General features: G+C 37.6%; 1 protein-coding gene across 4 annotated transcripts in view; it reads right to left on the bottom strand.

Annotated features, from left to right (window-relative positions):
- The window catches only part of SEMA5A (semaphorin 5A), a 512,129-nt gene that overhangs the window by 197,457 nt on the left and 291,471 nt on the right, over window positions 1-23,201 (bottom strand). For all 4 annotated transcript variants that reach the window (XM_050794063.1, XM_050794064.1, XM_050794065.1 and 1 more), the window contains one exon: window positions 5,955-6,017. In XM_050794063.1, the coding sequence (XP_050650020.1) occupies window positions 5,955-6,017 (63 nt within the window). The remainder of the gene's footprint in view (window positions 1-5,954; window positions 6,018-23,201) is intronic.

Here is a 23,201-nt window from a genome sequence, read left to right as displayed (position 1 = left end):
TAAGAAGTCACAGTGCACATCTCCAGGACCTCTAGTGGCTTGCTGCCACATGGCTTTTAGGGTTGATAATGAGAGTCATCTGTCTACATTTTGATCACGGCACTTGAACATTAAAACGACCCATGTGGGCCTGTGATCCACAGATGGATCAACCTTTCCTTCACTTCAAGGCATTTAATAGCCAAGGTGCATGGTTGCTGACTCACAGAAAGGGCTTTTCGATGGAGACTGGCCAATACCCACTTGGTCTCAAGGACACAAGGCCCACGCCCCAGCACAGAAAACACGTTTTAGGGCTGTTTTCTTAATGAATTAATTGGTTTTGTCATACAGCATTTCATGATTTTTTTTAAACAGGTATGTTCTGTGGATCTCTCAGGTGTCTCTTCAGCAACACCCAGCCCATCGCCCAACCCATTAATTTTAGGGAGGAAAAGATAAGGGTGAGAAGCTGACAGCCTTTATGTTAATCATTGTGCTCAGAGTGAAAGCAATGTGTCCTCTTCATAATGTGTTATCCTTGTCAGCATCAAAGTGCTGAAGAAAAGCAATTTATAGGAATTGCATGAGCCTTTCAAAGTGGAACCCACATCAGCCTAAGTCATGATGACCTGGTGACTCTTGCAAAACCATACCTAACCCAATCAGATGCGTATGTGTATGTGTGTGTGTGTAAAGGGTGTGTCTATATAACTGTATACATGTATTACTTGTGAATATATGCACATGCATTTAACAGATGCAATATGTAGAGATAAACACACATATATATATATTACATGCTATGTAATGTAGTGTATTGATATATAAAATATACTATACTGTATATACGTACATACTCTATTTTCAACTGAGCTGACTTCATGGGAAACCTTTTTGGGCACCTCAATTAAAAATAATAAAATTAGGTGTGCATAATCTAATTTTAACCTAATGTTAGTATTTAACCTAAGTATTCTCAATTTTTAAAGCAATTACACAAAATAAAAGTGGACTACAATGTGTCCCATGTATTGATTAACTCACAGCTTTCAAAATATTGGCACTTAGGTACAAAATGTCAAGATCCAGGCCTACACCAGCAGGTTCTCAAGTAGTACGTGTCGTGAGTTTCTTCTCCTATTCACTAGGAGTTTACCTCTTTAAAAGCATAATTTGACAACTTGGTGAATAGGAACACAGGATATGATAGAGAGAACAATATACGTAGCTCTGGATTCTAATCAAAACTCTCCCACTAACTAGCAAAATAATTCTAGGAACTTGGTGTCAAAAATTCTGAAATGAGATCATGAACAAAAACTTTTGAAAATTACAAAGTGTCATAGAAGCATACAGCGGCTTTTTCATTCCCATAATAATCAGCTGTGTTTCCTTTGTACGGTTCCTAAATGTCAGAGTGGGAGGAACATCGGTTCAGACATAATAGCCCAACACACACAAGGAACTCTTGTTAGGTCGTGAGAGAATTGACTATTTGTGTTTAAAATAATATTTGTGTAAAAGACACTTAAATAGTTATAGAATTCAATTTCTATAATGCTATGTCCAGAAGAACTAAACACAACAGGTTTTATTATAAGTTTTTGAATCCATAAAAACAGATTCCCCACCCCCACTTTTTTTTTTTCCATGAAATATTTAAGCCATTGCAGGCAAAGGCACTCCCTCTTTTCCAAGTGAGCTGAGCATTTTCTAAATAAAATAGAACACAAACTTGACAAGGGCTTGGCAGCTTCAGTACCTACCTTCTTTTCAAACCTGACTCAAATAAAAAATCTGGATAACTTCTCTTGACCGTAATTCCCTAAATGATACTTTTAATGGATTACATGTGAAATCGTATCTGTGTCTGGACACAGACATCCCAGGGAAACAGGGGGAAATCTGTCATCTCTACTCTCCTCCGCTCTGCAGCAAGCTGAAGAATGCTCCCATCAGAGCACCAAGTGGGTACAGGCAGCGTCCTCCCTGCAGACCCAGCCACCTCCTTCCAGACAAGCATTCCAGCTCAGCTCTGCAGCTAAACGCATTATGTGTGGAAGCACAGACCACTTTTCTCAGAGTAGGAAATAAAACAACTTCAGTTTAAATTGCTGGCATTTTTCTCATTTCTGAGATGTCACATTTTGCATTATTCTTTTTATTTCAGGGAGAAGGGAAACTTTGTGATTCTGTTCTCATAAGAACTTCAGCATAAGCAAAACTACGAAACAGCTGAATTCGCCATCTAAGCTCATGACCACGAAGAAAAGTCTTAATGCCATTCACCCAAAGAGACGTTACCCATCAGTTAAATTGACTGTGAAAATGTTCTCTGAATTGGCTCCTAGAACTGTCAAAATGGGGAAATGTGGGTTGTCTGAATTATGAGTTTGGGGGCAGTCCTTTGGAGGCTGCATTTGGCCCAGTTGCCCTTGTTTATAGGGGCTGCCTTGTTTCTTTCCCTTCTCTGTCCCAGGAGCTGGGCTTGGTCACCCAGGTTGGTCACATCATGGTCACTGTTCAGTTACTATGTTAAGAAAGAAAGAGAGATGCCAAATAAGAAAGAGGAACTTGTAAAGGTGGATGAAGATCCCTCTCCTCTCACCACCGATGCACCAGCCCAGTGCTGTCTAGACCGACATGTTTGTTTAGCTACTGCATCATTTTTGTACATAGGAACTTCCAATGCACACAGTTCTGCTACATAAACCGAGTTCTACTTCAAAGCAGCAGAAGTTATTTAAACTCTGAGTTTATCAATATACTTAATGCAACCTAAAAGAACGTGTGATTAATCTTTCTCAGAGTACATGGTGCTTGACACTCATCTTCATCTGTCTTACTATATTAGTGTTAAAAAATCCATTCACCAATGCAGTTTGAGTCAATTAATAATTACTGATTTCCCATTATTTTTAATCCATTAAACCCCAAAGCATGTGAAACATAAAGGTTTGATTTTATTTGAAAATGTTTGCTGCCCTCATTTGCTTTCTGTGTATCAAGAAAATTCAATTAAGTGTAGTAACAATTGGTATCATCTGTGAATCGAGGGTATATCACCTACCGGTCACAAAAGATGGCCTTTTCCTAATAGTTCTCTGGGTTCAATTTACTGAAGTTCTAAGCTCCAAACAACCAATGATCACGGCTTAAGGCAAAACGTGGGCTAGTTCTGCTTCAGTAGAAGCAAATTTTCACCCCAAGTAGAAATAAGCTATTAGCAAAAGGCAACCACACAGATTCTTTGTAAATTATGAACTTCCAGACTATGAGGCTACATGACATAATCTGATGCTTTGCTTTAGTAGGACAAGGAGTACAAGGACACTGAAGCTCATAGAGGCGAAGGGAGTTAACTGTTAATTTTTTAAACATCTTTGTAACAAATATATACATGTAATCTAGATGAAATATGAGAGCACTCTAGGAAGCATAAAAATAAAAATAAACAATGTAAAAGTAACAAATAAATTTACAATTTTGGAAATCAAAGCAGGGATTCCCAACCAGGTCAATGTCTGGCAATGTGTTTCCTGCCATGTACGGAATAGCTGCCATGTCAAAGAACAATCTGGCCCCAAATATCAATAATGACGAGGATGAGAAACCCTAAAGTTCACTGCCCTGGTGTGGGCTTCTCACGTTCATTTACTCATCCAGTGGAACATCTTTAAACGTTCACCATGGGCTGGGTGTGTTAAGATCGGATGAGGAAATAGCACTGGAACCTGGGAGAGGGAAGGAGGGTGGGGACCCTCAGGTTTGGGCTATCAGCTAAACATTTTCAGAACAGACACTGATGAAAAGTGTGCATCAACAATCTCTGTTGCTAGGTTGCTCAAACCTGAATAGTGCTTATTGGTGTGCCCATAAGACCCAGAAAGAAAGAAGAGGAGATGGAAGAGCAAAGTACCAGAAGAAAGATAAAGACAAGAAGAAAGAGGTAAGAAAAAGCAAGAGGGAGAGCTAGATCACTGTATTAGTCTGTCCTCACACTGCTAATACCCGAGACTGGGTAATTTTAAAGGAAAGAGGTTTAATGGACTCACAGTTCCACATGACTGGGGAGTCCTCACAATCACTGCAGAAAATGAAGGGGAAGCAAGACACATCTTACACGGCAGCTGGCAAGAGAGCTTGTGCAGGGGAACTCCCCTTTAAAACCATCAGATCTTGTGAGACTTATTCAATATCATGAGAACAGCACAGGAAAGCCCCAACCCCATCATTCAATTACCTTTCACCAGGTCCCTTCTAGGACACATGGGAATTATGAGAGTTACAATTCAAGATGGAGTTTGGGTGGGGGACGCAGTCAAACCATATCAGGCGTCACATGGAGCACCCCCTGGGAGGCACTGATATCCCCAGGCAAGGCCCACTGCAGGCTTTGAGAGCCTGGAAGGGTGGCGCTTGCATCAGTGAATCTTACTAGTTGAAACAAAGAAATCCATCTTTCCACCCCTCACTTCATATACGTCTGACTCTCCAGGTCCCATCTCATTCCTTAGCACAGGTGGTCTTATTTAAAGGACTGTGCTCTGACCAGTGAAGTGGGGCCGAGGGTGGAGCCACACAACCCCCACACTGAGACTCAAACACCACAGGGAGGAAAAAGGAAACTACTTACAAATCACTTCTTCAAAAGTTCTATACATCGTTTCTACAAACTCACCAAGAAGGTTATGGGGGTCCCCAATGTGTGGGTTTTGTATTATTTATTTATTTTGGGGAGCATTTGAAGATATCAGATTCGAATTCTTTGACAATTGGAGTACCTTTAAATCTCCTTACATCTCTGATTATTTATCTCAGAAGCCTTTTCTGAGGTTAAATATCTTCCAGAAAATACCCTTCATCAATTCCTGCTTTATTTCCCCCTTGTCTCCAAGTGTTTCCCTGGCTAAGACTGCACCTTCCTCCTCCTCTTCTTCCTACTCCTTTATTCAGGGTTGGGAAACCCCATAACTAAGCTGGCTGACACCTGCCTCAGTGTCTGACTCCCACAGCCATTCAGTTAAAAGGCAGGGAAGCAGACAATGAAATTGGGTAAAACAAGGTACATAACACTCTTTTATAAATACAGAAAGGGGAGGATCTTTTGCCAGTGCTCTCTGCTTTTGCTATAGTTTTTTCCGCAAGCTCTTGGTCCTGGGACCGACTTTGCAAGGCAAGCCCTCTTTTCTACTCTGTGTATAACTGCTGTCGTTTGTAACCCAAAGCATAATTCACAACTGGAAAAGTCCGTGCTCCAATAAAATGTAAGAAGATCACTAACAGAGTAAGACACAGTGAGCCTGTGCACAAGCTGCAGAAGAATTTCCTCAAGTTGATCATGAATAATTTTCTCAAAGACACAGTCTTCCTGGAAAGGCAAAGAATTATGCATCTTTTTGAGCCAGACAAACATTTGAAAGGAGCCTGCAACATGTACAATTGCTTAAGAAACACATTTCCAACCTTAGCTATAAACTGTGCATTCTATAGGAACATGGGATGTAGACTTTAGTATGAAAAGAGAATTTATTATAAAGAATATGTTAAGATACATTATAAAGAATCAATCACAAATAATATTTTACATAATAATTTCATTTATCATATCATTACTTTCTAGATTTAGTTGTAAAGTATGAAAGAAGGAATTTAAAACATTTTAAAAATTCAGGCCCATATTTTTTCCAGTGCTATCAATCAATTAATTTCTTATCTTAGTCTAATAACATAAAGGACAAATTAGCTCTGATCTTCTTGTGTTCTGAATCCTTTTTGGAAGTGATTGATTATTGTGGTTAATTTTAATTAATATTGAAAACTTGAGCATATACCATATACATATTTTGAATCTTGCTTTTTTCACTTTTCATGGCATCATAATCAAGAATACTCTTCTTATCAATGTGCTTTATATAGTGCAGAGTCCTTCAAAACAGGGTGATGGCTGCTCATAATTGCATCCTTCTTACCTTTGATTTGCCTTTGCTGTAACAGGCCTTCTTAGTAGGTTCGTCACACTCCCATTCCACAGCCTGTAGAAAATACCAAGACAATAGCAGCTATCATGGTTTTGACTGAATAAAACGGAAAATATAAATAAGGCACTGGTAACCAGATTAGGAAATATGGCTGCACCCTAGCAGCAACATTTTCACACTCAGAGAATTTACACCAAATACATGAAATGTATCCATGGGCTTAGATTTAGCTCTGAAATTGAGGAACAAGGACCTTCCCCCTTACTATTTGCTTTTAGGTAGTAATGATGTGATGTTTAGATCTAGTCACTGTTAGAAAAGAACTACGAGTTGGTAACTATGGCACTGATGGTAGAAATGATGGCTTCGGTGAAACCATAGAATAGACCCAGACAAGGCTTAAAGGAGAGGCCTTGAGACCAGATAATTTAAATATTCATTTTAACATTTGTATTTTATTCAAATAATATATCATTTATAAATAGTCATAGATAATGAAGAATGATTTTGCGTATCCTTACTACCAAGATACACCTGTAAATGATAATCAATCAATAGATAGCTCAGGCAAAGAACATAGCTAGGATTTTTCCCCAACAGCAGTCATTTTCATACTGCTATTAACTCTGACTAAATATTTAGAGCTACAGCTTTAAAATATTTTTTCTCAGAATTTCCAAATCTCACTTATGCTGATTAATTTGCTATGTGTGCTTTCACGTCTGATGCTAACTCACAAATGAAATATGTGATTAGTGAAGAACACAGACAGGGCTTGCTTTACAGAAAGGATGCCTGCAAACATCCATGGCCTGGCTCTCGTGAATAGTTTTTGCGCAAATTGAGGCATCTGGGCTTCTTTTTTTCTTTTCTATCATTGTATAGAGTGTGAACTTTTATAGGGTAAAAATATTTTCTCCATACTCCACACCTGTTATTACAATTATTTTCTATTTTACTATTAAAATTGGATTTCTGAAGGATCAGGAATGTGCAGTAATTCAATCATTAACAGAAAGACATTTTGAGATAGAGACTTTTTTCTGTTAATTTGAACTAATGTCAAATAATAAACTAAACCAAAAGTTACCTAGTGTCAAATCATATGAAGGAAAATAATGGCTTCACCCTTATTTCTAGTAAGAATTTTTTTTCCTAATTATCCAAACTTGGGAGAATAATAAAGTCAGGCTAACACCATTCTCTAATATCTTCTGCCTTCCAAAGAATGTTGCATAACAGAATTAAATCATAAAACACTGCATCTTGCATAATTTATGTTACTTGGCAAATGGTAGTCCATAAGAAAAGTATTCTAGAGAGAACCACTTCAGTGTCTTTGAAACCAAAACAATGATATAACTGTTTTCCCTTGTGCAGACTTGAAGATTTTTGTCAATGTCAACATCTGATAAGAGAATTTGTTAATTCCTCCTGTATTGCTTCCCTGTTCATAATGTTTGATGGCAACAATAAAGTCACAGCTAATCAGCATCTGATGCAAACACATGACTTGAATTCCATACCAGGATGACAAATATTTTCATGAAAAGCAATGACACCTCCAGAGAAAACAGCCTCCCATACAGTTGTATAACTATATCCCCATGAAGTGCAGATAAAATAAATGAAAATAAATGCACTGTTGTTCATCTGATTTGACCTTCAGTATATTCCTTTCTTAGATCTCTTTACAAAATATCACTCTGTTGTTTGTATTTAAGTAGATGTCCACCTCTTGGCCTTTACTTAAAACAGTATTGAGGACTGATTAAAACAGTATTGAGGATTGAAAGAATATGATATATTCTTTATATATCTGCTGTTAGACAATTACTAGGAAAACTACACAGTGAAATACTTTAGATAAAGAGTCATTTATGTGGCTTTCATTGGTCTAGTGATTTTGTTAAAAGTTAAATAATAATGTTCTCTTCTATAAACATGAAAGCTATGAAGAGAAGGATTAGTCCCAGGGCTAACGGAAAAGAATATTTACCAAATGCCATAAAAATTGTTCAGATCCTGGCGCTAAAATGGCAAACAAACAGCTTCACAAGTCTACCTAATGCCCAAACTTTATATTTTCAAGATAAATATTGGCCAAAGATTGAAAGGGAAAATAGGAGAAGAAAGAATGTGAGAGTTTTAAAAAATATTTCATTACTTTATCCAGCATACCAAAACACAATAACTGCTTTTACAAGTTTATTAGACCCACAATAAATAGGATAAATCTTACAGATTTTCTGAAGATAGTGGTTAGAAAAAAAATTTATTTCCTAAGGCATTTTATTACAGTCTCACTAGCTTGCCTATAATATTCAAATCCAGAATTAATTAAAGACCATGATTGTACAGCTTTTCTGTTCACTTTCTACCTGAATAGAGAACAGGATAAAGGGAAATTTTATATTAAGAATGGAACTTTACTTATTCCAGAAGACAGCAGGAATATATACACATTATTGGATAGCACAGAATTTGAAAAGGAATAGAATGGAGAAAAGTGCCTTTTCCAGATTATACTAGAATGGGATGTTCCAGATTCATCCCATAGTGTCCTCCTATTCACTAGGTCAGTTAGACTTTGCCCATTTCATTAGTGGACAGACTTGAAACTTAAAAAAAAAAAAAATTCCATCAGAGACAAATAAGAGTATCAATGATTCACTAGGTCAGTTAGACTTTGCCCATTTCATAAGTGGACAGACTTGAAACTTAAAAAAAAAACAAATTCCATCAGAGACAAATAAGAGTATCAATGAACCTCTTCTCTATGGGATCTTATTTCTCACAGTGACCCATTTTTCTGTTTGAAATTAGGCTATGTTTTAACCTGGTCACAACTTCCTTGTTCTTCTAGATCCATTCTAATGAACTAAATACCTTTTAATCAAGCCTTCTCTTTCATTTATCAGTGAAGATTTTTATTCTTTCATGCATCATGATTATAGAACAAATCTCACTACTGATTTGAGAAGCCACCTTTCCACTTGCATTTAAATTTATTTAAAGATGCTTTTCCACCAACCCAAACCTATGTTTACAATAGTCAAAACAAGTGCTAAAGCATTTTACACTTCAGATCTCAACCCAACGTTCATAGTCTCATTTCTTGAGTCTCCCTTTTAAAAATATTTAATTTTTGTCATCTTTTGTCTTTTTCTATTTCAGGATAGCCCAGTAGAGAAAAGAAGTATTTCTACTGTATGCTATTCAATACTTTGTCTGCATTATACATTCAGCAGCAGACATATAGCAGAAATATTGTGGTTACTTGAATATTCAAAGATTAGTCATAGTAGGCAGTAAGTCTGAAACATCTACATTTTAAAAGACACAATGATTCCTGTTTGTAGTAAATTTTTTTCTGTAAATACATACAAATAAAACCTGTACTATTCAGCAACTCACAGAAGTTTTGCTTTATGCAAATGCATTATCTCCTTCATTTAACAAATATTCATTAAGCATCTACCAAATGGAAGACACTCTTCTATGTGATTGACAGAAGGAAAAACAGACATAGAGATACACGAGATATTAATTTACAATACAGCATAAGTATATTCCATCAGCCTAGACAGAATTATATTAAATCTGAAAAGTCAACAGTGTTCATTTTCATTGCTCTAGTAGCCATATGCAAGTTAATCTCAGGTCCAGTGACACACTCTGACTTATAATATTAGATTTCAGGATGGGACAAACATACAAAGAGAGCTACAAAAAAAAAAAAAAAAAAACAGAAGAGGCTTATGGAAAACCCATTTTATATCTGCGTAAATCCTGGGGATGCAATGAAGCCCCCACTGTTTCAAGATACAGCACCCATTGGGCCGTGTTGCACACAGACATACTATGGTTAGAATAAAGGGAACTGTGATCTCAAGAGTAAATCAGATGCAGAAAAGAAAAAGAGATTGGCTCTTTTTATATATGTGTTACACACATACAAATCCACAGTTCTCAGAAGTATATAAACAAAGCTGTGTATTATCACACTCCACCGCCAGATAAGCTAATTAGATAGGGACCAGCAAAGGCAGACACTTCATAAAAATGAAGAGAACAACATTCTAGGCAAATGGGCTACTACTCTTTCAGCAGATGGCTTTGCTAATTAGATACTGGCAAAAGATAACATTAAACAAAACTAGTTTAATTACACAACGCCAAAAATTAACAATCACCTGAGGGCTTTCTTTTTTCATATGTTTACATTCATATTCTTATGTCATGTATTCTGCGATGTGCTGGGAAATGTTACATTGCCATGGCAATTATAAACAAATCGTCAGGGTATGCAAGACTATATCTTTGTTCAAAAATGTAACAAAATCCAAGTGAGTTGGAACTAGAAACAACTGTGATTGGACTTGAATAAAATGTTAATCTATAACAGTAACTTTGAGAGAGGCCATCTTTGCTAATTATAATACCATCAAGGTCACACGTGTCAGGGTCCTAGAATGGTGTGCATTGAACAAAAAAAGGCAGTAAATATTTTAGTCAATTTGGAAGGATTTGTTCGATGTTCCTCTGCCTTTACTTCCTAGTGGATATTCAATGTGTTTATTATTTTTTCATATTAATTTTCAGTATACTTGCATTTCCATCCATGTCAAATACAAAAGCAAGTACAATTATAACCTCAAAATCAAAAGACTAGCCAAACATCTTATGTTCTCACTGATATGTGGAAGCTAAGCTATTAGTAATGCAAAGGCAAAAGAATGATACACTAGACTTTGAGGACCTACAGGAAGAATGGGAGGGGGGTGACAGATAAAAGACAACAAACGTGTGCAGCATATACTGCTCGGGCAATGGGTGCGCCAGGATCTCACAAATCTCCACTAAACAACTTACTTATGTAACCAAATACTTCCTCTACCCCACTAACATATGGGAAAATAAATTTTTGAAAAAAATGATCAATGTCAACATTTAGAAATTTAAAAAAACTGGAAGAGCACTAGAGTCATATCATCCCACTATTTCTTGATTCTCATACACTGCCATCATCTAAAATTAGAAGAAATATCTTAACCTTAGAGATACCTATGAAATGTGTTCTAATAATCTTTAAAGCCCTTATGCTAATGTCCGAGATTTTCTTACACATAATAACATCACATTAAACTTGCATTGATAAGGAACTGCAGAGTGGTGCTCCTAGCCCGTTGAATGCTCCCAGCCCGTTGAATGTTCGGTTTTCTAATTGGGAGTTGACAATGTATTCATTCCCTAGAGCTGTTGTGAGAAACTACCACAAACTGGGTGGCTTTAAGGACAGAAATTTATTCTTACAGTTCTGGAGGCTCATTGGCAGGGTTGACTCTGACTGAAAACTCTGAGGGAGAATCTGTCTGGGCCTCCCTCCCAGCCCCTGGGGTCTGCCGCTGATCTGTGGTACGACCTTGGCTTACGGGGCATCACTGCAATCTCTGCCTCACTCATCGCATAGTGTTCTCCTTGTGTCTTTCTTTGTCCAAATGTTCTTCTTCTTATAAGGACACCGGCCACTGGATTAAGGCCCATTGTAGTCCAGCAATGACCTCATCTTAACTAATGACATCTAGAAAGACTTTTTTCAAATAAGATCATATTCTGAGAATCTGTGTGGACATGAGTTTTGGGTGGATACGCTATAACCCAGTACAAACAGTGTGGCATAAGAGATTTGGAGAACCAATTCATAGTCACAAATTAGGGTCATTGCTCTGCCACAAATTAGTTGCCAATTCTTAAGCAAAATAATGGTAACAATTTATTAAACTTGTGATGTGCTAGCTACAGTGCTAAATGCTTTCTATACACTTACCTCGTTGAATGTGAGAGGTACTATTATAATCAGATTTTGGATGAGGACTTTGGGCAAATAACTTGCCAAAGGCCCCAAAGTATTAAGTGGCAGCCCCAGGATTGGCACTTTATAACCTGATCTGGAGCCTGTTATCTGAACTACTTTCCTGCTATTTAAATTACCGAATTAAGTACCCCTTGTTACCTGATTTTTACAGTGTCTTTGTTTTCCACCCCATAATTTAGAAAAATATATATCTGAAGCACAGAAATTTGTGCATGTCTAAGTTCAGAGCTGTTGGCATTCAGTAAATATTAATCAAAAAAGCCATCAATTCCCTTGTCAGAGAATGTATTCATGTTTAAAGCCTCTGGGACCATTCACAGCCCTAGTATCGATTTTAAAAGGACCATGATTTGTCTAATGAAACTCTAAAGTCAAGAAAGGTACAGCCAGGGTATGATATAAGAATCTTGGGTTGGTTTTGTGAAATTAAACATCTTATGTATAAGAACAGTTGGTTCCTGACACAGCAGCAATGTCCAGATTTCAAAATTCAGTCTGAAGATCCATCACTCTTCTATTAAGCCCTCCGGGGGCTTCCCACTCCTCCTGGATTAAGAGCCAAAGTCATCTAGAAAATTCTGCTATGTCCAGGTACTTATTTCCTAGTGCCCCTACCCCATTATTTTATGGGTGGCATGGGTTTCTCAGCGTGGGTTCTGAATAAAGCAGACACATTTCCTATGGCCTGTGGACCTACTGGCCCCATTACCTGGAATACCTTCCTCCAGATGCCTACCTAGCTAATGCCTGTGCCTCCCATGTACCTTTGTTCAAGGGTGAGCTCCTCGCCGGACCCTCTGTAGCCATATATGTATATGTGAAACTGCCGTTTGCCTCCCCCTTTCTCACCAGAAAGCAAACTGCACTTGGGCAGGCAGCTTGGCTGCTTGGTACACTTCTGTGTCTGCAGCACCTAGGACAGTACAAGTACTCAATACGTAGTTGTTAAACAAACGAATGGATGTATTAATAGAATGCCCTACATCCATGCCCTTGGAAGTAGCTCAGGTGTCCTTTTAGAGACCCCTTGTAGAATGGGCACATGAGGCTTGTCAGCCCTTGAGCTGGTTGGGTGAGCCTACCGCGTGTTGCACCTCCGTGGCAAAAACATACCACAAGAATTTCTCTTCCGCACTTCAATTTGCCCTGACACTGGGAAGAAGAATATGAATGTATCTGCTCTGGGAAGACAGAAAGGGAAGGATCAGAGCAAAGATTTTACTACTTTTTCAGCAGTAGACATTTTTTTTAAGTAATGTCTTAAGCCTAATCTCAAACAAAAGGAGATAAAAGTGGTACAGTATTCCCCTTGTCTGTAGTTTTACTTCTTGATACTGCGGTCAACTGAAGTTCAAAAATATGAAATGGAACATTCCAGAAGCAAACAATTCCTAAGTTTTAAATCGTGGACCATTCTGAGTAGCATGGTGAAATCTCAAGCCACCCCACTCCATCCCATCTGGGGAAATGAAGGATTCATTTTTCTAGAGTATTCACACCTCTATGTTCCTGCCCATTAGTCACTTAGGAGCCCTCTCAGTTATCAGATTAAAAAAGCATAGCACACACAGTGTTCAGCACTATTAGAGGGTTCAGGCATTCCCTGGGGGTCTTGGAACATAACCCCCGTAGATAAGAGAGGGACTACTATATTATGTCAAAGTCATGTTTTAAGTGCAAAATTATAATACTAAGTCATTAGAAAAATGTGAGGCCAAGTGACTGCTGAGTCATAACACCCTCGGTATCCAAGCATTTCTGTATTTTGCTCTGGTTGCCTACTTTTGAAAAAACCACAAATTTATAAAAATTAATAGTTATAAACAAGACCACTTTGAATCTCAGTAAATTTGGAGTATAAGTTGAAATGACAGCGGACACCTTATTCCATACTCTATAATAAACCAGGTAAGCCAAGTAATGTCACAGTAAAAGTTAATTTACTGAGTGAAGGATTCTAAAGTGTTAAAATTCTGTACATGGTATACATTGGTATAAGTGTTTGGTTTTTTGTTTGTTTGTTTTGAGTCGGAGTCTCGGTCTGTTGCCCAGGCTGGAGTGCAGTGGGGCGATCTTGGCTCACTGCAAGCTCCGCCTCCCGGGTTCACGCCATTCTCCTGCCTCAGCCTCCCGAGTAGCTGGGACTACAGGCGCCCGCCTCCACACCTGGCTAATTTTTTGTATTTTTAGTAGAGACGGGGTTTCACAGTGTTAGCCAGGATGGTCTCAAACTCCTGACCTCATCATCTGCCCACCTAAGCCTCCCAAAGTGCTGGGATTACAGGCATGAGCCACGGCGCCCTGCCAAGTGTTTCTTAAATAATGGGATTAAAGTAATATATCGTCTCAAATCCCTGAAGCACCTCTAGAATCTGAGGGTTCTGAGAAACACAGTTGGCAAGTCACTGTTTTAAGGAACCAAATTTATCTGATAAGAAATGTTGGGGCTGGACCTGGGGTCAGACAGAGAAAAACCAAGTGATGGAAGATGAATTCCAATGACCCTGCTCCTGAACATGAGTGAACCCTGCTGGGATGATCTTTTGAAAGGAGAACATTAGAGAGAGAGAGAGAGAGAGAGAGAGAGAGAGAGAAAACAGTATCAAGGACATTATAATATCTGGTATAAAATTGAAAACCATGATTGTCAGACCCTGAAGCATCAAACAACTGGTGCACTTCAAAAATATTTCTAAGGTAAGGCTCATAAGAGCCTTGCTTCTTGGCTGCAGGGTTTTACAGAAATTATTTTCATGGATGCAAGTAGGATTGGTTTAAAAAGTGGTACACTGTCAAATTTGTAAGACTAAATGTAGTGAAAAAAATCAAATCACTGGAGGGATGGCTATTTTTATACATGAATTTCCTAAAAGTATTAGTATAAGGAACCCAATTCAAAGTCAATCAAGCAGGGATAAAGGTACTGACATTGGAGTGTATTGACTTCCCAACGACTGGCTTGCCTAGTTTAATATTTCCCAAATGCATTTGGTGGAAAATTGATTGCATCTAATGTTATATTTTCTCTCTTTTACAACATACAATTATATCTTATATCACATAGATGATGCCAAGTACCACAATATCTGTATAATGTTCAACAGAAATTATGTTTGCTAGAAATTAGATATATCACAAGCAAATTAAAATTAGATGTTTTATCTGATGTAACATTTATTCTGCATATGTAGAGATATCACAAGAGGAATCAGTTGATTATAGAAAGTTATGAAAAATATCACACCAAGCTGAGCTTAGTAAGACTATCTGAAGATTGTATGGGACACAAATATGAGGTCACAAGATACATTTTTAAACAATATGAGAAGCAGCATGTTGGCATGGGATTCTCTGTAAAACCTTGACCAACACTAGGGTTACACGACTTGATATAATGAAGCCCGTCTCGAAAATATCTTTACAAGGCTAAGTTTGAGGTGTGGCTTTGATCAAATGTTTCTTTCACACACCAGTTAACTACTGACAATAATATTCTAGCACTATTGGTAAAAGTGAAGATAAACCATCCTGTCCCTAAAACAAGAAGAAATTTCACAGATATATGCCAAAGTTTCATCTGGGAATATAGTTAAAGGGTTCAAAAGGGACCGGATGTAGCAAGTAATAAGAAGTACCAATCTTTTTATTTCGAGGCAACACGAAACAGATGTAGAAAACAACGCCAGCAACCACAGCTTGAATGCAAATGAAGGTGCAGAAACCACGCAACTCTTTGTTGTATGGCTTAGAATTTTATTTTACTGATGTGAATGAAATATTTTTATGTTTTCAAGAGGAATATCCCATTTGTGATTTTGTGTGTTAGATTTCTCTTGCTTAAAATGTAAAGCCAACTATATTGGCATCATCGGTTTGAGTCCTATTATTGTATATTCTGGCTAAATCTTAATGAAGACATTCTATACAAACTGTCAGCCTAATAGGCAGTATTGATGTAAATATATGGGTGTTTCCTTTCAGTTTCTCGATAAATCTTTTCTATTTTCCTATTCTTCTGAAACTGCCTTCATGAAAACAAATAACACTTCATACCTGATTACTTTCTCTAGAGTTCTGGGTTAATATCTATGCGCTAGATTCACTGGAGCGCTTACAAAACCCAGATTCTGAATGTTTCCTGGGGAATTGTTTTATACTCATGGAACCACTCAGAATTTATTCATTATTCAAGTTAAAAATGCTTGCTTCCTGAGATACATCATATCAAAGTCAACAAAGATTGACTTTACTTCCAGTTTAAGAACATATTGATCTATTTTCCAGATCTCAAGATATATACAAAACCCTCCTTATGAACCTTATTCAGCATTATTTCCATAAGCTTTTGTTTTCAGCTAAAGAAAATGAACATGAAAATTTGTTTTCTAGTGTAAGTTTGGGTAGTCATTGTTTACTCTTATTTTAAATAAATAACAGGATAATATACTCTGTTCAAGAAACACATTATTTACTATATTATCACAATGGTAAATGAACACTTAGTGAACATGACTGATATATTCATGTCCTAGTTAATATTTAACACTCTTATAACTTAATGACTATCTGCTTAAACATATTAAATCAAATAAATAATTTAGCATTAAACAGCAATTGTGTGGTTTTGCCATTTATTTCTCCAAACATTTTTCTCTCTTCTATAATTTGCTCATTTACATGCCAGAGATGTCCTAGAATATTGTCATTACTATTATTAAGATGTTTGATAAGAGCTCCATCTAAGAAAAAAGTCCAAAAGCATTTCAAGTGTGAGAATAAGAGTTGGTGAATTTTTAATGTCTATAACATGAGATATTTTGATGGAAAATTGATGCCCTTTGTTATAATTTTACAACAAAATGAAGGGAACATGAGGCACTCCTTCTCTTCCATCTATTTAAATCAGTCCTTTCGTTATGTGATTAGCCAGGGTTGGCAACTAATTGCCAAATGTTACAACTTGACTCAATTTCCTACTGAAGGAATTTGATTTTGAAATAAATTGCCTATACCAATTAGGGCCTAGAAACACAAATTTGTATATATCTGAGGGTGGAACATTGGAGTAGGATGAATACAGGTCCCTTAAAAGATATCCATCACCATCTCTGCAACCTGTGAATGTTACCTCGTATGGCCAAAAAAAAAAAAAAAAAAAAAAGGGACTTAAGATAATTAAATTAAGGATCTTGAGATGGAGACATTACCCTGTATTATTCAGGCAGCATCTCAACATCACCGACAACATCCTCATATGAAGCAGGCAGAGGAAGATGCGGAGCACACAGAGGAGAAGGAAATGTGACCGTGGAGGCAGAGATTGGGATGAAGGAGTCTCAAGTCAAGGAGGCTGGCCACTACCCGAAGCCAAATGAGAAAAAGAAGAAATTGTTTGCCCTGAATTTCTGGAGGAAGTGTGGCCCGGAGGACCACTTTATTTTAATCCCGTAAGAATGATTTTGGACTCCTAGCCTCCAGAACTAGGGGAGAAAAAATTTCTGTTGCTCTAACCCACCAAGTTCATGGTAATTTGTCACAGCAGCCATACAAAACTAATACACACATACATACACATGAATTACACAGATGAACACAGTCACACTCAGGCGAGTTTAGGAGCATGGGGTGGACATGTTGACATCTGTGTGTCTGTCTACCAAACATCTGGGTCAGGCCCATTGTTGGGAACCGGAACGTGTCATCCCAAAATATGCCTTTGCCATGGGATTATTTTGAGTTGATTATTTTGAGAAAGCCTAGACACAGGTGAAGCTCTGAAAACAGAGTAGAAGTTGTCTTTTTGTAAGGTAAGCTTACATATAGAAAGGAAATCTCTATTTGCAAGGTTGTCTCCCTTACCGTACCAGGAAGAGGAAGATGATCCTAAATCAGGAGATAAGTCAATGGAGAAGGCACTGACTTAAACGTGCACAACAAACCTTACTCCTGCTAACCACGCCATTTCTGGTTACGTCGCCATTACTTGCCTCTCCTACACCTATCTTTCTTTTATCTAGCTGAAGATGGTATTTAAGCTTGAATTCTAAGATATCTCTTTGAGAGTGACTCATTTCCCTGGGTATCTCCCATATGTATAAGGCATAAGCATATTTTTAAAACTTGTTTGTTTTCCTATTGTTAATACGTCTTTTGTTACAAGGGCCCAGCTGAGAATTTAGAAGAGTAGAGGGAAAATTATTTCTTCCTGCCCTACACTATATATATATGAAACATGTAGTTGTTAATATCAAAGAGCTCTTGGGGAAAACATGCTGTGATCCTGGGCATCTTAAAGGGGAACACTCAACCCAGATGTAGGGATCTGGAGATGGACGAAGGAACGTTTCTTAGGGAGGTCAAGGCTTGAGCTAGATCTTGAAGCAATTGATCAGTGAGTGAATAAGTGGAAGAGCAGATGTTCAAGAAAATCAAATGAATAAGCCAGTGCAAAGGCCTGAAATGGGAAGAAAGGACATCTAAGCTGGAGAACCGGACCCCAGGGTAGGGATTGGAGAGGTCTCTGGCTACACGCTGATAGGCAGCTAAGGACAGGCCTGCTGAACCATGCCAAGAGGAGTTCAGATTTATTTTTCATGAGTTGAAGAAAAGCCATGAATAAAATTTTAAGCAAGATATTGGCATGGTGAAATGAGTAATTGAGAAAGACTTCTCTGTGGGTATGAGAAGACCTGGAATGCAGTGTGGCTGTAGGGGTGAATACAAGGAGAGTGATATAGAGGTCATTGTAGGCAACCAGCAGGCAGGCATTGGGAACCTGAAATAAGCAGGGACAATAGAATGACAGAAGAAGGGATGGGTAACCAGCTATTTAGTTGTGGGAAAGGCACTGTCTTTTGATCATGTAGATGTGTGGGTGGACAGCAGTAGCACATGTCTGCCTAATCTATAGTATGAAACTAATTCCCACCCATTCCTTAAGCTGGGTTTGGACTGAATGCCATACACAATTCTGGACTGCTTTCTTTCCACCCCCATAAGTAACTTTAACCTTAGACAAATAAAACTACCTTTACAATCCTGTTTAAAGAAAATATAATAAGACAGTAAATCTCCGTCCAAAATAGCTAAGTAGTTCAAGAAAAAAGACCGAATTCATACAATGTTTTGATCATCACACTTTTAAATCAAACACACTTTAGTTCACTGGTAATACATTTTGGATTTTCAAAACAAATGAAAAACCAACCAAACAAAATCTTATGAATCACACGAAAGTTACCTTTAAAACTGTAGGAATTCAAAGTCAGTCAGTACCAGAACTTCTTTTTCAAAGTAATATAATGATTTATTTGTTTGGAATTCTGTGTCCTGAGTCAAGCAAATAAGATGATATAAAAATGACAACAACATAAATTTCAAAATGAGAGAAAATTTACAACTCTTGACTTCCAAGACATTTAGCAAAGCTAAAGAAGCTGGAATTTGAAAGTGGAAAAACATAAGAAAAATAGAATAGCAAATTAAGATTTTCATATCTCTGAGTCTTACATTTTTCTTAGATTTTCACATGCTATGGTTTTAACACACCTCCAAAATTTACACTGAAATTTAATTGCTGTTGTAAGTATTAAGAGGTAAGAGGTAAAACCTTTAGGAGACAATTAGGTCTTGAGAGCTCTTTCCTACTAAATGGGTTAATGCCATCGTCACAGGAGTGGGTTAGTTATAACTGGAGTGGGTTTCTGAGAAAAGGATAAATCTGGGCTAGTGTTCTCCCTCTGTCTCATGAGCTTTCTTCATATGATCCCTTCCATCCTAGGATGACTCTAGTCAGAAACTGACACGAAACTCTTGGACCTCACAGCCTCCAGAACCATGAGTCAAGTAACCTAGTATTTTGTATAAATTACCCAGCCTGTGGTAGTCTAACAGCAGAAAAAGTTCTAAGACATCACATCTGAGAAAAATTCTGAAAAGAGCCATGCTATTAAATGCCAATATCAATTCTCTCTCCAACCTAGAAGAGGAAGGGCATTTCTTCCTTAGACAGCCAACTTCAGAACTCACACTAAAGTGTCAGCTTTACTGCATCTCAATTATAGTTCACAATATCAAGAGCAAAAATTCAATGCTATTTTTTAAAAAATACTTTAGGTCTGACTCTGATTTCTCAAATTTTGACTATGACTATGAGTCACGACTACCAACATTTAGATCAGCACCGTGAGATTAACCAGAGCCAATACGTAAACGTATACAGCAGAAAGCCATCAATCAATCTGCAGTGGACACAATGTTTCCAATTTTAACCATAATAGAGGAGCAAAGCAACAACAGAATCCTAGAATCAGACAATGTGTGACAGTACAACAGCCTAAAAGACCTGCTGGCAAGACATATTGGGAAAATTAGTCAAGGAGCACATGCATGCTCAGAGATGAGAATGAACCAATTCCTGATGGTGAAGATGGCTGGTACTCTTCCGCCCATCACAACTAACTTTACCCTGCCAACAATCTAGGGTGTAGGTACCAGTATTACATTCATCTTACACAGTAGGTAGAAAGGGGCTAAACAACTTGCCAAAGATTACTGAGCTTTTAAATGGATGGTCTGGGATTATGAAGTCAGGCCACCCTGGCTCCAGGGTTCACAGTCTTAACCCATGTGCAATGGACTCTTCTTTCAGTGAAGGAGTTGGCAGGATCTCCCAGATTCCTAATTCCTTCCTGTCTCACCAGTGCTCTATGACAGATTGAGTTTGTTTGCTTTGAACTTGTCAGAAAAAATAAAATGTGATGCTTTTGAAAGGTAAACAGGCCCTCGGTGGGAAAGCAGGGAATGAAATGGTTTGGCTGGAGAGATAACACTGCTCCACATCTTCACTACTGAGAGTTCAACACAGTTGTTATGATTTCAATGCTGATTTCACACAGTCATCGATTTGAAAGCTTCCCCCTATTCCTGCCCTGCAATCTGAGCTCTGAAAGTACATGGAAACCACAAAAGTAAACTTAATTGAGAATAGTCTTATTATTCTGCAAGTTTGTGTAATTATCCAAACCCACTTGAAATAATAACAGAGGTCAAGACAAAGAGCATGCATGGTTAAACATGAATATCATTCCATCATCTGACACAATGTATGTGGGTAAAGATCATTACACTATACATAGAAAATTCAAACTGGGTTGTATTTCCAAAACAAGTTTATATGTTGAATTAGGAGAATATGGCAAAAACTATCCCAAAGAGACATTATGCAAGCTGATAAGCATGGAGGTCAACAAGCTTTGTATACTGGAGATGGTAGGACAGATCCATCCATTATCCGGGCACAGCCAAGAAAGTGCACTTAAAGTTGCAATCTAAGATTGTTTCTCATATGGAATATAACGGCCAAGTCCTTTCTAATATAGCACAGAGCAGGGACGCCCTGGGGAGGTGTGAAGAACCATGGAGGAGATGAAGATGAGGGCCTGGTGCACTCTCGGGTTCTCACCCTTTTGCATGGGCTAGCTCCCTGGTTTCTGACCTGCTACCTCCCAGAACACAACTCTTCCTCATCCCCAGCCTCATTATCCCCCTACTCTCCTCTAATTGGAGTATCCACCTCATTAGAGTCTCCTTAAATGGTCTCAGGGCTGACAATAACACAACAATTTATGAAAGAGCTAAACATTCCTCCCTATGCTATCACACAGGCAATGCTTAAGTACTGCATTTTAAATTTAGTGCTTTCTAGCACAATCATACCCCAAAAGAGCTCTAATATGTCTGAAACAAGTAATACTAACAGAGTTGCCTGCCTCATTTCCTAATGCTTCGAGCTCTTATTAGGCCGAATAATTAAGAAAACTATTTTTTCTTCTTTGTTTTTCCAAGTATGATAACTTTCCTCCATACATGTCTATATGAGCTTTTACTCAAGGACAGCTGATTTAATGGGTTGTGATGATGGATAATTAAGTCTCTTAATTATTCTCTTAGGATTATTGTAGCTGTGAAAATCAAGCCGCATACACATACATTCAAACAGCAATTAAAACATATTTAATTGCTTTTTAATTTAGAAATGATTTCTGGTTTTGGAAGCTATCTGTGGCCTCAATATGCTCATCATTTTATTTGCATATCCAAAGACTTTATCAGTCTTTATAACCATTTTGATTGGTCTACCTCCTATGGTGTTTTGACAAATATTATTATAATCTGTTAGATTTGTGTTCCTACTAATACACTATCCAGGTGATTTAACAAACATATAGTGCTTCATTATTCAGTTTTAATAGAACCTATAAAAATACAAATGTAACTAGTCCAAATGTGATACAAAAACATCTCAAAATCTCACCTTTTCAAGAAATCTGAGTCTGGTTATTACCGAAATAACTCCTCCCTGTGCCATCTACACTAACCTCTACTTTTCATTTAAATAATGATGAGCCTCAGGAGAAAGAAACTCAACATTAGGAAGTAGCTTCTATAATGCCTTTACATGAATGACAAAATTATTATAGCATGATCATCCTAAGATAAAACAGTTAACTTTGCTCCTCCCATGCCTAACATCATTAAGGACATTCCTTGAGGTTCAGTAATGTTTAATATCAACAGATTCACAACATACAAAATAGAAATAGAAACATTATCAACTATATAAAATCACTTGATTGGTTCTACACCAAGAAAACGCCACAAAATAGGAATTGTTAACTCTCCAGTAATATTCCTACATAGTCAGTGGAACTTGTAAATGTATTCAACTAATATTTACTGAGCACCTATTATGTAACAGAATTTTGGATATAATATGAGCTTTCCTAAAGCCTGCTGTGTTTTAGAAATTCTCAGCCTACTAAAGACAAGAAAAAAAAAGTAATCGTAATACAAGTTGAGAAGTAAACGTATATACTGTAAGAACAAAGAGAGAAAAAACGTGTTTGTAGAGAAGATGGAGGATTACACAGCAATGCCCAGCCCAGCAGCCATCTGAGCAGGAATGGAGGGAAGATAGAAGTTCTTGAGAGATAGGAGAAACATATGCTTGCTGAAAACAGGTACCAGGATGTGCAAAGTCTGTGAGAAGTAGAAACACATATCACGTTCATGAAACTGCAAGAAACGTGTATGGCCGAATCCCACAAGGAATGGTGAGGAACAAGCAGATCTTGAAGCCGGAAAAACAGAAAAGGTCAGACCATGGTGTTTCTTACATGATATTGCTTGAAAATAGGAATTTTTTTTTTTTTTTTTTTTTTTTTTTTTACGTTTAAGAGTTTTAGGCAGTAAGGTAATGTCACAGTTCACATATATTAAGCCACAAACCACAGTAGGAGGCAGGAGGAATGGAGGACACAGAGCATTACAAACAACTGCCTGAGGCCAGAAAGCAAGTA

Source organism: Macaca thibetana, chromosome 6, assembly GCF_024542745.1.
Source record: "Macaca thibetana thibetana isolate TM-01 chromosome 6, ASM2454274v1, whole genome shotgun sequence".
NCBI lineage: Eukaryota > Metazoa > Chordata > Mammalia > Primates > Cercopithecidae > Macaca > Macaca thibetana.
The sequence above is the reverse complement of the archived record's forward strand: the minus strand, read 5'-3'. Positions and strand labels throughout refer to the sequence as shown.